Source organism: Pyxicephalus adspersus, chromosome 5 (genome assembly GCF_032062135.1).
Source record: "Pyxicephalus adspersus chromosome 5, UCB_Pads_2.0, whole genome shotgun sequence".
In the NCBI taxonomy this organism is placed as follows: Eukaryota; Metazoa; Chordata; class Amphibia; order Anura; family Pyxicephalidae; genus Pyxicephalus; species Pyxicephalus adspersus.
Window position 1 is genome coordinate 90,161,678 of NC_092862.1, and position 16,675 is coordinate 90,178,352.

General features: G+C 35.2%; 1 protein-coding gene across 6 annotated transcripts in view; it reads left to right on the forward strand.

Annotated features, from left to right (window-relative positions):
* C5H7orf57 (chromosome 5 C7orf57 homolog) overlaps positions 1-15,543 on the forward strand; it is a 58,040-nt gene extending 42,497 nt beyond the window's left edge. For 5 of the 6 annotated variants that reach the window (XM_072412085.1, XM_072412084.1, XM_072412086.1 and 2 more), the window contains 6 exons: positions 5,041-5,232; positions 5,917-6,022; positions 7,632-7,794; positions 10,347-10,459; positions 12,638-12,765; positions 14,204-15,543. In XM_072412085.1, the coding sequence (XP_072268186.1) occupies positions 5,041-5,232; positions 5,917-6,022; positions 7,632-7,794; positions 10,347-10,459; positions 12,638-12,765; positions 14,204-14,214 (713 nt within the window). In that variant the 3' untranslated portion in view covers positions 14,215-15,543. The remainder of the gene's footprint in view (positions 1-5,040; positions 5,233-5,916; positions 6,023-7,631; positions 7,795-10,346; positions 10,460-12,637; positions 12,766-14,203) is intronic. The other variant, XM_072412090.1, reaches the window with a different exon arrangement.
* Positions 15,544-16,675: the final 1,132 nt, after the last annotated feature.

The following is a 16,675-nucleotide window of genomic DNA, read 5'->3' on the forward strand; positions in this document are numbered from 1 at the left end:
CTAGGATTGGTAACAGGCGGTAAGTGCTGGGCTTTTTCAGAGCTAGAAGTTTTTTAAGCAGCAGTGGTTCCTGGCATGAGGAATGGACAGATGTAACCTTACTGCCATTGTGAATTCAGCCGTACTTCAGATGTGCTCCTGTGTCTATATTTAGTTAAAGTGAACTTTTGTGAAAACACTTTTTTTTCACTTGATTCTTTTACAAAATTAGCCCAGCAGTCCCTTGCTGGCTCAGCTTCCACCTTTTCTCTGATGCTCACTTGTACGTCCATTGCTGCCTTGCACTGCGCATGCATTAGATTGAACACTTTTTTTTTTACATTATAAGAAATCCCCTGAAGGTGCAAAGATTTTTAAATCTTTGCACTCCAAAATATTCCATATTATTTGGGGTAAGAGGGGTCAAAGATTCAGCAGAAGCCTGCTATTTCAGACCAAAGGAGTGTAGAGGTTGGGGGTTCCCAACTTATCTTTTTATTACTTGCAGCCCATATGGTCCGAGTCCTCGATCGGTTTAGACGCAGAGAGTTCAAAGAGTGGATAGGTATTGAACAATCCTTCACACCTGTGCCTCTCACGGCGATCCCATGGCTACCTATTTTACCCCAACTGGTTTTGAAGATGCACCCTTTGATCTCTGCCACGTGGCAAGCTATACTTACACATCTTGTTGTGGCAGCTAATTCATGTATTCCTCTGTTCTGGAAGTCAAAGACCGTTCCAACTGTGTATATGTAGCTTCATAGGGTGAATGATATAATGCTGATGGAGAATCCTAGGGCTAGTCTGAGAGGTACCCAAGACAAATTCAATACTATGTTGGGTAGCTAGATTTACTACCGAGAAACCCAGGAGTTTAAGCGCCACCTGGACTCGACTCTTTCAGTCTGATGTTGTTATGATCTAAACCAGCCTTTGTTGTGTGTTTCTATACAACAGACCAGTCCCTAATTTGAGGCACTTTTATGTTTGTACAACCTATTGCTGATTTGATGCTATATGTCTAACCTCACCACAATCCTTCTTTGATTTTTGTAAACTGTTTTTGTAAGCTATAAATATAATTCTCCTTCTTTTTCCCAGTTTCGTTGTTATTGTATTGTAATTTGTTTATTTAAAACTTGTCTAAAATAAAGAAGGTTATAAAAAAAAATAAAAATAAATAAATGCTAATATATCCACTCCCATTTTCAGTTGTCAGTGAAAAAAATGCCCCAATAGGATCTTTCATCTCCCTGTTCATTCTGGATTTTCAGTCACTTTTAGTTAGGATTAGTGACTAGGTCAACCTCCCCATTGGGGAAAGGGGCAGCAAAAAAGAAAATAACAGATGCAATTCCTACACCACTATATGCAAAGTGAAAATGACACCATATTGTAGCTCTGTCACATTTGATTGCTTGGCTACAATTGTTATGATAAAAAGAAAATATGTTTAACAGTATAAAAAAGTGTGTTTTGCACAGATGAAGATGAAAACACCTTGGGCTCAAGGTTTACATTAGCCCAGTGGATAAATCTTAGGCCTCCAATATATTAGAATTTTTTAAGTTCAATATATCTATGAATGTAAGGATAAGCCCCAAACCAACATCAAGGCTAATCTTATTCCGGGATCCCTCTGCTAATAATGGAGGTAAGTCCATCCTAACCACAAAAACCCCCCTGTATAGCTGCATACACACTGCTATATCTAAACGAAAAAAAAAATATTTTAACACTGTCAATGTTTCTTTGTTAGGCGTCAAAGATTTCTGCCTCATTAGCAGCAAAATGTTCATGAACTAGGGCAGCTTGGCATTCCAGATTTTTCCAACACTGAAAGTCTAGCATTTGTTTTTAGTGTTCTTTTTTTTTTTTTTTTTAGGAGTACTTTGCAGTTAGACAACAGTTTCAGCATCTAACAGAGATGCAATTGTGTTTAGGCTGTTCAACCGAATGAAAGGTCAGAAAATTACAGACATAGGAACCAGTGTCCGATTACAGTTAGTATTTCCGAGGGAACCACCTAAGTACTATTATCTGACATCTGTTAAGATTGCTCTGAATTAACTGGCACAAGCTGCTTCCCCAGCAACCCACTTTTGTTTGTGAACCTGTTTGTCCACATTCTAACATTCTGGTTTTTATGTTGTTGATTTTCTGTAGGCATTTTGTTACGCACTTATATAAATATAAATATAAAATTAAAGACAGAAAGAGGAGTTTGTATAGTCAAAGCATTCAGTATCTTTTTCCTTATACCTGTTCATCATGTCATTTCTGTAATTTATCCAGTCCTATTGTAACTTTTTATCTGAATGCTAAACTGAAGTTAGGCAAATATAAATATATAGGTAGCAAATATGAACAATTTAGGTATATGAGTATGGCAATAGGAAGGAGGGGAAGGTTGATGCTGGGCTGCATACAGCAAATTTATGAGTTCTCTAAAATGTATGAGCATTTATTACACACAGTGTACTCCATTGGAAATGTTATGAAATGTTAACTTTTTACAGTATCTTTCACATAATTAATTGCAGTGAGAAACAATACCAGGGATTTTACTACTTCCACCATTTGATCCTATTACCATTTTTTTCTAAAATCAGATACACTGTGCAGTGTTACATTACAAAAATTATGTTTTAAAGATAGAAGATTAATCTGGAAGCTGTTCCCTGCCACCCATTGTATACTAAATTTTCCTACTGATTAGATCGGACAGGATTTTCTTTTCTGCCTGTGTCATGTTTTTTATTTTTAAATATGCAACTTTGTATTTTGCAGCCCCTATTTATTGTGCAGTGCTGTCTGATATGTTGGTGCTTTAATATTAAACATGAATAATGCAGCAAAAATACATGTTCACATCTAAAAAATTAAGGCCTCTTGGTTGCCTGGAATTTCACTCTGGTCAACAGAGCAGGTAATTTTCCATAGCCATCATATACAGGAAACATTTGCCATAGAATAAAACATGTCTCTAGCAACTAAGCAGTTTGTGAGGGAATTTGAACCTATATAGGTAAATATAGCCTTATGCATTCTGTACAATTATTTCACAGAAATAAATAATTAAGATGACTTAAGTTTACACAGTTCATTATCCTCAGTGAATTTATACACTCACTGTATCATTCTCTTACTGCCTAATTACTAGGCTTCCTTTCAGATCATTAAATGCCTTTATTTCCTGCTACAAAAAGAACACATGTCTTTTCATGTATGGTTTAACCCTACTTCCAAAGCTTCTTGCATTTACTTTTCAGTTGTTAGTTCTCTTACTTACATGCGTGTCTAGGTAATTATATTTTACTATAATGCAGTTTTATTTTTTTTATCATATCAAGCAAGTATGTAAAAATATTAGGTGTCCTGAATGACAAACAGGTATTTTTACTAAAGGATTTCAGTAAAGGAGAGATTTATCAGAAATCATACCACTGTAGACAAGCTACCTAAATGCTTCAAACTCCCTGTATAAATAAAAACAGGAATGTACCCTTTACCTAGATTGTATTCTTCATAGGTTAGAAAAAGTTATATTTCAGTTTTTGACCAAACACAAATTAGTTTCTCAATAAGGGAAATTTCTTTAAACAAAACAAAAAACTAATACCTACACTCCATCACCAAAAACAGGCAATAGGCATAGAGGTAATAAATGGAGATATTCGCTCCTATTGTACAGGTTGGCCTGCCCAGTGTTTTTAGAATTGAGCCAGATAGGTTTTGATAGTGTGCACATGTAGTACCTAACCTATAAGAATTAATGAAAGAACTGTTGTCTTCCTACTTTGATCAGAGGAGACGATGCCTTTGCTTTTAGTGAACAAACAACAGTAAATAATGGATGAAGAATTCCACTTTAACTGCTTTGAACCTTTGCATACACATTTATATACAAAAAAGGCATAGCTACACAAAAGCATTTTGTTTTTATATTTCTTTATGAGTTACATCTTGCTGATTCTATAGATATTATCAGACATAACTTTTTGTTTTTTTACATTAGAAGAACGAAGGTAAGATTAAGACAAGGTGAAAAATCACATTGGGATCAGGTTTAATAGGCATAGTGCAATCTTTTACTATAAATGACTGTATAGCACAGCTTTCCTTTGGGGGACATGGGGAGCAGCCTTGTCTAGCACATGTATTCAGAGGGGGATTACCCATAAAAACATGTGGCAGGTGAAAACAGGTATTTTGCAGAGCCACTATAGTACTTTATTATACAGGTAGTCCCCGGGTTACATATGATATTATTAAGTGCAACATTAGTGATCAAGTGCAGTGTTAGTATCAGTGCTCATACAAAATATAATAAATATATGACCCATATTATACATTTGTATGCTCAATATGTATACCTGTTAAGACTGCCACATTACAACGTCTGCAACAACATTCACAGAAGGGCAGATAGGACTCATTACAGGTAGTCCTCAGGGTTACATACAAGATAGGGACTGTAGGCCTGTTCTTAAGTTAAATTTGTATGTAAGTCGGAACAGGTACATTTTAATATTATTTTAATAAATGCAATTAGGATGGATGTTTGTCTCAACACAATATTAGGCAGCGTGGTGTCAGTTACTGTATACAATCCTCAGTGTGAGTTAATCACAAGCAAAGCAAAAAGAAAAAAACTTTATGGAGCCTAGACATTCATTAACTTTTTGAGCAAGCTGTGCTTTGATATGCAAAAAGAAACAACTGCAGAGTTTGTCTTGGTCAAAAAAGAGTTACAAGAGCTTGCAGAACAGCAAAAGACTTCTTCTGCAAATCATGCAAACCTCCCCCATCAAGCCTCTGTCCTGCACACTAACAAGCAGGGAAGAGCATAGAAGCACGTTCGTATCTAGAAGTCGTCCGTATGTCGAAAGTCCTTAACTCAAGGACCTACCTGTATTAGATTAGATGATGCTTATTGTGGGGCCATTACATTTTAAAAAGAATAACTCTCTTCCTAACTATTAAAAAATGTATTTAAAAACACTGTGTCTGAAACATTGTTTAACAGATTTACAAAGAAATGATTGCTGTTTACAGATTGGTATTACCACGTACCTTTAAAACAAAATGAGAAGAAAAGTGAAGTTGTACTTCCTCCCACTTCCCAAATACCTGGTTTAAGTGACCTTGCAGAACCTCATAATGATGTATTGAGTGGAAGCCGCAAAAAATGGATCAAAGATACGGACTCAGACTATGTTAAATTAGCCAAACAAGGGGGTCGACCAGGTAAAAACCACATCTGTGCTTATACAGAAATGTTATAAATACAAGCAAAGAATCCATGTCATAGCCTGGTGTATTTTCTTTATACAGTCATTTACATTTTATTAGTTTGAGACTATACTCTAATTGGCTAAAAGAATTAGGATATAAAAGTCAGTAGGAAAGCCAGTGAGTAAAGAAATGCTTGTAAAATATGTAATACTAGTGGGAAAGTATTAATTATGTGTATAAAAGAGAAGGTTTTTGCTGTATATGACTGGCTTATCCTCTACTGTTTATAACATATTATGCAGCTTTTTAAAGGCATTTTGATAGATGAATGGAAGCCCAGGCCCTTCTGTTATTAAAATGCTTAGAGGACAGAAGACTGCTTTCGTTTATGTAGGTTGGGGAACTGTGCCGCATCTAAACAGCGGCAGTGCAGCAGTTCAACCGTGTAATTAGAAATATATATCCTAGGACAAAACAGTATTCCTATTAAGGGTGGTATAGGGTGAGTACTGGATAGACGGTGGATTTTGTTTACCTAGAAATCCACTTTAATAGGGAGATTTGAGAATTGCTTGACAATGGTGTAATAAATGTACTCTTATGATAATGCAAGTCTAAGCTATGGCAATATTTAAAAAATTGAAATGCATTCAATGTTTTTCCTTGTTAATATTAACTGTTTGCTACATTTTTAAGACTTATTGAAGCATGTGACATCGGTGCAAAAAAAGGCTCCACCAGTGTCCTATGCACCACCTGATTGGTACACTTATGAAAATAACCCTCCACCGGAACCAGCTGTGTAAGTTCTTTTGTCTTCTCTTGGAATAGATTGGAATTGACAAATTAAAAGTCAGAGTGTTAATATTCCATACCTAGGTGAAATAATGCTTTGTAATTATTATGAAAACACATACATAAGTATGTGATAATCTGTGCTCACCGTGAATTACTATACATTTAACATTTGTACATAATCCATCGGCCCCAGGTTCTCTCAAAGAGCCTGGTTTATTAAAGCTCTCTAAGAGAAGATACACTTTCATCAGTGAACCTAGGTGATCCAGCAAAACTGGAATATATCTACTCCAGGATTAAAAACATTTGCTAACAAATAGCAAATGATTTTAAGGAGTCCATTATAGGTTACATCACCCAGGTTCGCTGATGAAAGTATATCCTTTCAAGCCTTGGAGAGTATTAATAAATCGGGCCCAAAGTGTAACTTTATTATTTATAATACTTACCAGCTTCTTATTATCCAGGAGATTTTGGCCTTAGATATTGTAAAATGTGCCCTCAGAAATGTCTACAGTCGTGCTGTGTTGATTGTGGATACCTATGAAGTCCTGTGCCTACAGTATCATATCTGTATATGTTCAGTTACAGTAGGCACTGTTAAAACCATGTCAGGTTCACCTTATGCTATGTTTTTGTTTTTTCTGATCTCAGCATAGGAGGTCAAACTTTGATTTTTGTGATGGGCACTAAATGCTACAAAATAAAAAGTCCAGTCATTATGGTTACTTTGATAGTAACCTAATGTTTACTTGTTCATAACCTTAAGGGATGTTCCAGACCACAGGTGTCAAAGACAAGGTCCACAGGCAGAATCCGGCCCGTCTGCCCGTTTTATATGGCCCATGGTGACTGTGCCGCATCCAAGCGCCTGATATTTGCAGGCAGGAGGACCCAATCCCAGAAAGCTAGGTAGAAGCCTAAGGCAAAAGGACCCCATCCCAGAAAGTTACAGAAAGCAAGGTAGAAGGAGGGCAGTTCACACAAGTGCCTAACTGCACTGCAGCCAGAAGGTCCTCAGATGCTTTTTCACACTCCTGCCGAGACCCAGCACTAAGCACGACATTTGCAATGTCCCTAGTCTCAGAAACACAGGCCTCCACCTCAACACAGTCAGTGGCTCCATTCCCCTCACATAGACAGGCCAGAACACATCAGGTACACCTACCTCAGAAAAAGCTGCCATGAACAAAAAGCAATCACTCTCAAAATGTCTAACAAGAGAAAAGATGATGCAGAAGGGAGACAATTTATTGAAAGATGGGAAAGCGAATATATGTTCATGCGTCACAAAGACAAGCATGTTCCCTTTTTTCAGAACATGAATAATGCACAAGGATGGCGTGGTATATGGTGTCTCAGGGTGAGGAAGAATCTATACTTTTACTAAGACTATGTATCTTAAGAAAAAGTTCTGCCCGCCATCTAGCCTGTGTTAGCATGTGGGCACAAATAGCAATAAAAATCTAACAAGGGTTTTAACCTGTACACTACACATTTTGTTCATTTTTTGGGGGTGAAACAATTTGTGTTTGTTTAAATTTTGTTTTTGTAAATGTATGCCAATAATAAGTGTAAATGTATGTATTTTTTTTGTTCTCCTGTTATGACAGTGCACCACTAAAAAATGTTCCCGACTATATGATCCATGAAGAATTTAATGTGGAGCAAAATGAGAAGTATGAGGCAAAAAAAGGACCATTTGATTTTGACGAAAAAACTGTTTGGCAGCGTGAATCTGTGGAAAATGAAAAGGAAAATCATCACGACAAAACGGTGCTTGATTTAATAAAGGCCTAATATTACTTAATTACTGTATTGTTAAAAAGCAATAATATTTAAACCTTAAAACATCCAAAAAATAGAGCATTAGAAAGATGATGGGTAATAAACACATTCACAGGTTTGCTTTGGCACAAATAGTTAGGTAGTTGAATCACAGACATACTTGTGGCCATATACCATAGGCACTGTTCAGGTCCACTGAACTGAGCCCCAAAGCTTTTGGCTAATGTTTTCATTTAGGACTGAGTAAATCAAAATAAAAAGTGTGCTATATAGCTATGCATTTAAAAAGAAAATAGTAACCATTTAAATATATGAATACTGTCTCAGGACAGGGGAGATACTTTTTAATAAAAATACAAAAATTGATTGAGGAGGAGAAAGAGTGATAAAAGATTAGATCATCAATATGTTGCCTCTTCTTTACTATCCAGTCAGTGGTTGGGCATGTTGTGTTTTTTTTTTTTTAACTTCAGCAGTGAAAAATCAGGTTTATGCCACACATGGCTGTGCTGTGTGGAAGAACCATGTTAACCCCAAGATTTGTTGGGCAGAAGTCTTTTAACATTTAAACACCTTTCATGTATGTATTAAATCTGTGTACCTAGTGGTTTGTCTGGAGTTTAGTTATATTGCAGGTGCGTAAAAGTGATTATGCAAAACTGATATGTCATGTTAAACTGGAATATGTACAGAAAATCAGTTAATATTTGTAAAACAATGATTTTCTGATAGCATGGCATAAGGATGGCAGACCTTACCTAATTTACCTAATTTACACCTGTTTCCACTCATATTTAAATTCTTCTGATTGTAACATAGACATCTTTACTACACAATTCTGAGTACAAAGGATAATAACAATTAGTTACTTTTTGTTCTACAAATTCATCAGTGTCAGGATTTAAACAAGATGAACCATATTTTGCACACTAAATAGTGTGGGTGGACAGTTTGGCTGACAGCCTCTAATATAAATTTGTAGTGTTGACTTGAGTTAAAAGTTTTTAAGCACTTTTAATCAAATTAAGATTATTATGTCACTCACCCACCAATATCTTTTTTTTTTTTTTTTTTTCCTGGTAAAATGAAATATTTTCTATTGACTTTAAATCTCCTCCGTTCTTTTCTCATGTCCAGATTGTAACTCCTATATCCTGATTTGGTCCTTACTTGACAGTTGCCCTGTACAACCTCTTTCCTCCTTGTCTTATTGACTAGACTTCTCTTATTTGTAGATTATTTATATCATCTAAAACATGAGCAGTATTGTTTTAATAGGATTACCCTTGTCAATGTATTAATACCCTACTAGACTTTTGTTTTTAGGTTTAGAAAGCATAATATCTATATCAGGTTGTGATTGCTTCCTGTGTTGCCATCTGTCAGATTTCCCTAACTTCCACATTACCTAACTAACCTCATTACCGTGATTGTCGCACAAGCATAATGATGATACAAAGAGTGCAGAAAAACAAAAACAGTCCCTTTTGAAATAATTTATGTGTCATTCTTGTTGCCATTGTGAAAAAAAGCTTATACACACTTAATTATCAGGAAATGTTCTCGTTTTATATTCTTTGGCACATGAAATGCCGTATTCTTGGACTTGCCACTCTATGTTGTAAATGTCCCAGGGTTTCACTCCGAAATAATAGGTCCCACCAAATTTATTTAGCAAACATTACTGTTGTAACTCTTACTATAATAAATATAATTCTTTGTTTAGTGTTTTTTCCCACTTTAAAATATCAGCAAAAAGGGATGAAATGTGTAATGTGTCAAGGCAGGGTTCTTTCTTGTCTGATGGTAATATTTTCAGCACATTCTTTTTATTTTATTTTTCTTTATTTCATTTTTATTTTTTTATTTTTATTACCCTACTAGGCTTTTTTTAGGTTTGGAAAGCATAACATCTATATCAGGTTGTGATTGTTTCCTGTGTTGCCATCTGTGAGATTTCCCTAACTTCTTGTTCCTAAAACACATCTAGAAGTGAGAGGAAATACCTGTACCTAAAATATTTATCTCATTGGGGGACTTATTTTGTACTCCATTTGGTTCTTTGACATCTGTCTGATTTTAGATTTAAACCCATTGATAAGGAACAAAATGGGAAAATTATCTCTTTAATGAGGTCACAGCAGTAAATGGTGGACAGCAGTATTAAGTGTCAAGCCTCCCTTCTCTGTCCAAAAATAGCTAAAAGTGATAGCTAGAGCTTCAGTATAATCTCCCCATTTGTTGACTATATATCTTCAATTGATCTTCTAGTCATCTGGTTTCCATGGTAGTTAATAAATAATAAATTAGCAACAAGTATTTAAAGCAAATGTGCTTTTGCCTATGCAGTGCAAAGTGCTTTTTTGTCCCACCCTCCATCATGGTGGCTTCTACTTGAGGTTGTTGTTAGGTAGAGCTTACTATAGATAAAAAATGGCAGTCTTATCTTGCATACATGATTACAGGGTTTGGGAAATGTAATCCTAGCCATTGGAGTTTTTTCTTTTAAATACTATAAATAAATAAATATCATTCCTTAGGTGAAGCTACCTGCAATAAAGCATGACAACAATGTGACTGCATCTGGTAAGGGACCTCCTCCCACAAAGACCAAACAAAATAGGCCTGGAAAAAAATGTGTCTTTCCACCAATGTAAGTATTCTAGACACATTACTGTGATTTTATTAGGAGGCTATTACATGATGTATAGAATTACTAAAATATCATTGTCGCACAAGCGATGATGATGATGCAAAGAGTGCAGAAAAACAAAAACAGTGCCTTTTAGAATAATTTATGTGTCATTCTTGTTGCCATTGTGAAAAAAAGCTTATACAGATTTAATTATCAGGAAATATTATTGTTTTATATTCTTTGGCACATTAAATGCCAAATCCTTGGCCTTTGCCACTCTATGTTGGAAATGTTCCAGAGTTATTAGGTCCCACCAAATTCATTTAGCAAACAATACTGTGAAATGTGTAATGTGTCAAGGCTGGGTTCTTTCTTGTCTGCTGGGCAATATTTTTAGCACATTCCTGTCTACCTCTGTTCACTGACTCCCATACTGTGCTTCTGCCCTGCCGTGTCTTGTATTTCCTTCTTGCTCTGTTTCATTGTTAGTCAAACCATTTATATCTTTGTATAGTTTATAACCGCCCTATAGGGATTTATTGTAAATTTAGTAGCCTGGATCATTGTCAAATTAAGTTTTAATTCTTGATTATATTATCATTACATCTTGATTCTAATAGTATTACATTGCATTTAGTACCATTTTGCCATGTATATCTGGCACATTACTACTTTTCCCCCGAAACCTTTACACAAACATTTTATAATGTTGCCTTAAACGTTTGCTGTGCTTTAACGTTGTCATTTTCATGCATTAGATTAGTTTATTCTTATACAAGAAATTTTGGCATTGTGGTATTAAGGTTACCAATCTACTGTCATTTTTTGCATACAAAAAGCTGAAAAATCCCAGACATACCTTGTTTGAAGACAATTCAAAATTATCCTAGGCTCATATATCACTTGTATTGTTTAATAACAAAATATTTGCAGACAAAATATAAGTAAGCTCTTCTACTTTCTGAATTTTTACTTCAAATGTGACCACTTCCACCTTCTGTATCTTCTCTTAATAGAAGGCATGGTCTTCCAACTTCTGTATAACAACAATAGATGGTACATTTTTCTACTGGTGATGATAGTAATGTTAACTTTTTACAATAAAATGGGTAGGGGCTATGGCATGCTCTGAATTAATTGTTGGGGATAAAGGGGATGCTGCTCTTCCTCAGGCAAAGACAGTGATAAATCTACATATCTGGAAGAGAGATGCCATGTTGCATATCCTCTCCTTCTAAGGATCGTGTCACAGTCAACCATAGTCTTGCATATTCACACAATGGGCCCGATTTATAAAAACTCTTCAAGGCTGGAGAAGATTTACTTTTATCTGTGAACCTGGGTGATCCAGCAAACCTGGGAATGGAGTTCTTAAAAGTCATTTGATATTTGTTAGCAAATGTTTTCAATCCTAGACCAGATCAATTTCAGGTTTGCTGGATCACCAAGCTTCACCCAGCAAGTGAAGATACACTTTCATCTGTGAACCTATTACATCTAATAAACTTGGAGAGCTTTTTTAAATCATTCTCAATAAAGGGGACCCTTAAAGTTTTATTTATCCTGAGATAAATGTTTAGTTTCCGAGAGCAAAGAGATGCTTTTGGACTAGTAAAGGATCTGTTTGCTGTGAGCAGTATTGCAGATGTACCTATACATGTTGTGACTTTGTTGTTCCCTGTGCATTTATTGCATGTTCCTTGAAATATACTTATGGTTTACTTTGGCTAATGATTGCTTTGGTTGTTATGGTATGAGTGGTAATAATGATTTAATTGTATATATTTAAACAATAATTTAGCTCTAATAAAGACATATGATGGAACTTATGGAAATTGACAACACTCTTAAAAGTATCTAAATTCTGTATTCAGTTCCTTCACAAGAAATATCCTGCTGTTTTTTGAGGAAGAATAATAATAAATGACATATTTTGTATGTCAGTGCTTCAACACAATTGGCAATTCCATATTAGATAATAAATATCTACTTTTTGAATTTAGTTCAACTTTTTTTTCATTAGATATAATATTCACAAATACATAATTCTTATACATATTTGTATTTATTGTTGTTACTCAATCTGTGGAGTTAGAAATTAAGATTCAAAGTTTTCTTATATGCTTTAATTAAAAAGTCTTTTTCACTGTTTATTTTTGTTTCTCTTCCTTCTTGCCATGATCCTATTAACCCTAGGCCCGGAAATAAAAATGATGTGGTTAATATCGGCAAGTTGCTTAGCAATGGATATGGAGATGATTGGCTTCTTCACAATGGTGAGCAAGAGATGAAGGCTGCACAGAAATCAAAGACATTTAAGAGTGGTAAGTATCCTAAAACTTTTCACTAGTCTTTATTAGCTTGAGCTGTCATCAGGGTTTCCCTTTTCTCAGTCATTCACGGACCACTAGAGATAAATGGGGAGACTTGTCCTCATTTACCCCCTAGTGCCCGGGGATCCCACACTGTCAGGAGTCCCAAGGCTGTGCTCTTATCATGATTGCAGCTGTGGAAATCATCCTTTCATTGTGGGATAACCTGTAAAAAAAAAAAAAAAGTTTAACAGTTACACAAAACACACATTTAATAAATTACTTTACCATTAAAGTCTGGTCTTAATTGTTTACATATATTTTTAACCCTTTCAGGAAATGAGTAAGAGGTTTTATGTACCCCTGTACTCAGTCCCTGAAAGGGTTAAAAGTAAAACTTTTATAAATGCTTATGAAAATCACGGTAAAACGTGTTAGGCGTTTAAAGGAGTTTTTTAGCGGTTTAAAGGTAAGTTTTAAGACGCTTGTAAAAGTGCATAAACGTGATTAGAACGTTTAAAAGCGTTTTTAAAACCGTCCGTGTAGACCCAGCCTAAGAGTAGAGTAGTGAACTTCTATATCAATCCCTGATGCCTTCACATTCTCTGGTCTGAGGAAGCTTTTTGTAATCTGCACTTTTGCCAAACTTTTGAAGAGACTGTCCACCTCTGGAATCTCTAGTGATTGCATGATTGCATTGCAGCACAGAAACCATAATTTATGACTGATAGCACTATTACATTACTTACGTTGGAGCTAATGCGTTTCCTTTACTTACTCTTTTAAGCAGTTACAAAGTAGTTGCACATGTGCTAGTTGTAAAGAAGGGTGTATACCAGGGTGGGCCTGTGAAGACAGCCCTTAATTCTGAGGAAGAAAAAAGACAAGGATATTAGGTTAAATTGATATGTTATTTGGTATTTTAAATGGCTAATGTGGTTTCAAAGTACAGTTATTCAGTATTGTGATGGGCACTCCAAGTAACCAATAGGGAAGCCTAGGAAGAGGAGATTTAGGGTAAAATCATCTTTTGCAGAGCTTTAAAAATGTAGACTAGACTTTCTTAGGAGTTAGTTCTAGCAAGCTCTGTAGATTATTAAAAAAAAGCTTCACGTGTTTCTAAATGTACAGAATTTAAATAACTGTTAATATTTGTAAGAATTATCACTGTCACTATACTTTAGTAAAATACATTGTTATATATACATACATATGAGGAAGTGAATAACATCAACCCTATGTGGGCTCTGACTCCATCCTACAAAGAGGTACAAGGTTAAAACTGAAGAGGAATGGATCAGCACAGGAAACGTGAGAAAAGTGTTTTTTTTTTAAAGAGTTTGGGTCTCATTAATATAACAAACATTATCATAATTATAAGTTTATAATAAAATAATTAACTTTTTAATTAATCTATTAAAATCCTTTGGGTTTTTTTTTTTATTTTCAGGTTTTGACTGAAAGAACATATATGAAGAGTCTGCGAAATTTCTGTTTCCTAGATTGCCGATGGATTTTTGCTAAAACAAAATATTAGCACATCATGTTTATTTACTTTTAGCCATTTTAATAGTAAGTCAGGTTTCACAGCTAGACTGCACTATCAACAAGGACCTAATATACAAATGACATTTGCACAAAAAATAGTAGACACGTAAGCATCATTGATGGATGTAGGTATCCAACTAAAAACTAAACGGATCCACTGTATGTTTTGAAGCAGAATGCTAAAATGACTTGTAATGAATTGAGACATCGTTTATTATTATTACCTAAATATGAATAGGGAGAAGTGTTGTTTTAACAATACTTTGTTTCATTGACCAAACAGATGATAGGGATAGCCCCAGAGTATTGCTTTAGCCTTAGTCTACATGGACTGTTTTTTTTTTTAAATGCTTATACACTTGCATAGCACTTTTAAATGAGTTTACGCAATTTAAACTATTACATTTGTTTTCAATGTAAGCATTTTTGAATGCTTATAAATACTTTTAAAGGCTTCCAAATGCTTCTGTGGATTTCAATTTACAATCATTGAAAAATTTTAAAACGGCAAAGTTCTTGTAAACTCTCAAAAACGTGCCTCTTAAAAACATCCTGGTGTAATGCTTTGACATTTCAGATATGGGCTTTTAAATGCTCAGGTTAAATGCTGGGGAAACAGTCCATGTAGACCAAGCCTAACTGCAGTGTTGTCTGCATAGAGGTTCTGGACCTGGTTATGCTTTCCTCCCTTGCCTGCTAAGTGCCTGAATTACAAATCTAAATGATCATAATTCTGTATTTTTGGCCATTTACTTGAAGTTCAGCTTTTAGTTTTTTTGTGACACCAGCTGGAAGATGCACAATGAATTTAGTTTGTACATGCAAGTGATTTTTGTTGGGGTAGCTTACATCATACACACTGGACTTAACACTGTGTAGTTATGTCAGATAGTCTTTGTGGTTGCATTACTATTTATATAAATAATAATAATAAAAAAAACTTCCTGTGTTTTACTAATGTCAATGTCAAATTAGCTATCCTGTCATTGGTCAACTCCCCATCAACAAGATTTCTAAATAAGCTACTCTAAAGTTACCTTGCTAGCCCTAAAGTCAAACAAATCTTGTTGTTGATGTTAAATCCTAGTGACCCGGCTGCTGGTCTGTTGTTTTAGCCTGGGACAAGAAGGCATAGCCAACAATACAAACATTGTTCTAAGCTTTCCTTACAGCATATCCCACAAAAATGTTTTCCTGTTTGTATCTGGTCCTCCGCTAATAAAAAATTCTCATCACTTCCTATACCTTTGCAATACCTTTTTTATTGAGAAAAAATGAAAGAGCACATTACAGAAAATAATTGTACATACAAAATGGTGGCTGACATGACATAAGAAAAGCAAGGGCTGTGAGACCAAAGAAATCACATTAAAAAAAGGAATACAATATACAGTGAAATATGTATTGAACGTGTGAATGTTTTTCTCAGTAAATATATTTCTAATGAGGCTATTGATATGAAATTTACACTAGATTTAGGGAACAACCCAAGTAATCCACATATATAAAGAAATCAAAACACATAAGTCCATAAATTATGTGTAATAAAATAGAAATGCACAGAGGAATAAGTATTGAAGGCACTTACTGAAATACATTTAATACTTATTAGAAAAGCCTTTGTTGGTAATGACAGCTTCAAGATGCCTCCTGATTAAAGAAACTAGTCGTATGCATTTCTTAGTTATTGTTTTGGCCCATTGTTCCACACAAACTGTCTTCAAATCTTGCAGGTTCCAAGGGGCACTTTTATGCACTTTGATTTTCAGTTCATTCCATAGATTTTCAATTGGATTCAGGTGAAGTCAGGTGAATTGTTCTAGGATTATTATTTTGCTGAAATGTCCAACCCCATTTCATTTTTGGCATCCTGGTAGATGGCAGCAGATTCTTATAAAGAATGTCCTGGTCCATTTCTTTATCTTTCCTTCACGTATTTGGAATCTGCCAGTACCATATGCTAAAAAACAGCCCCACACTATGATGTTCCCACCTCCAAAGTTTACTGTTGGTATGGTGTTTTTTGGTTGATGTGCAGTGCCATTTCAATTTTGGTCTCATCTGACCAGACTATATTCTCCTAATATTTCACTGGGTTGTCCAAATGTTGTGCAGCAAACTTTAAACAAGCTTCATTCAACATGCTTTTTCATCAGCAGTGAAGTTGTGCGTGGTGAGTGTGTCTAAAATCCATGTCAGTTGAGTGCTAATTCCAGGTCTTTCTGAAGCTCTCCACAAGTGACCCTGGGCTCTTCTGATTATTCTTTCGACTCCTCCGTCAGAAATCTTGTGAAGAGAACCTGGTCATGACCAGTTTAAGGAGAAGTAATGTTCTTTCCACTTCTGGATTTTAGCCCCAATGGTGCTTCCTGGA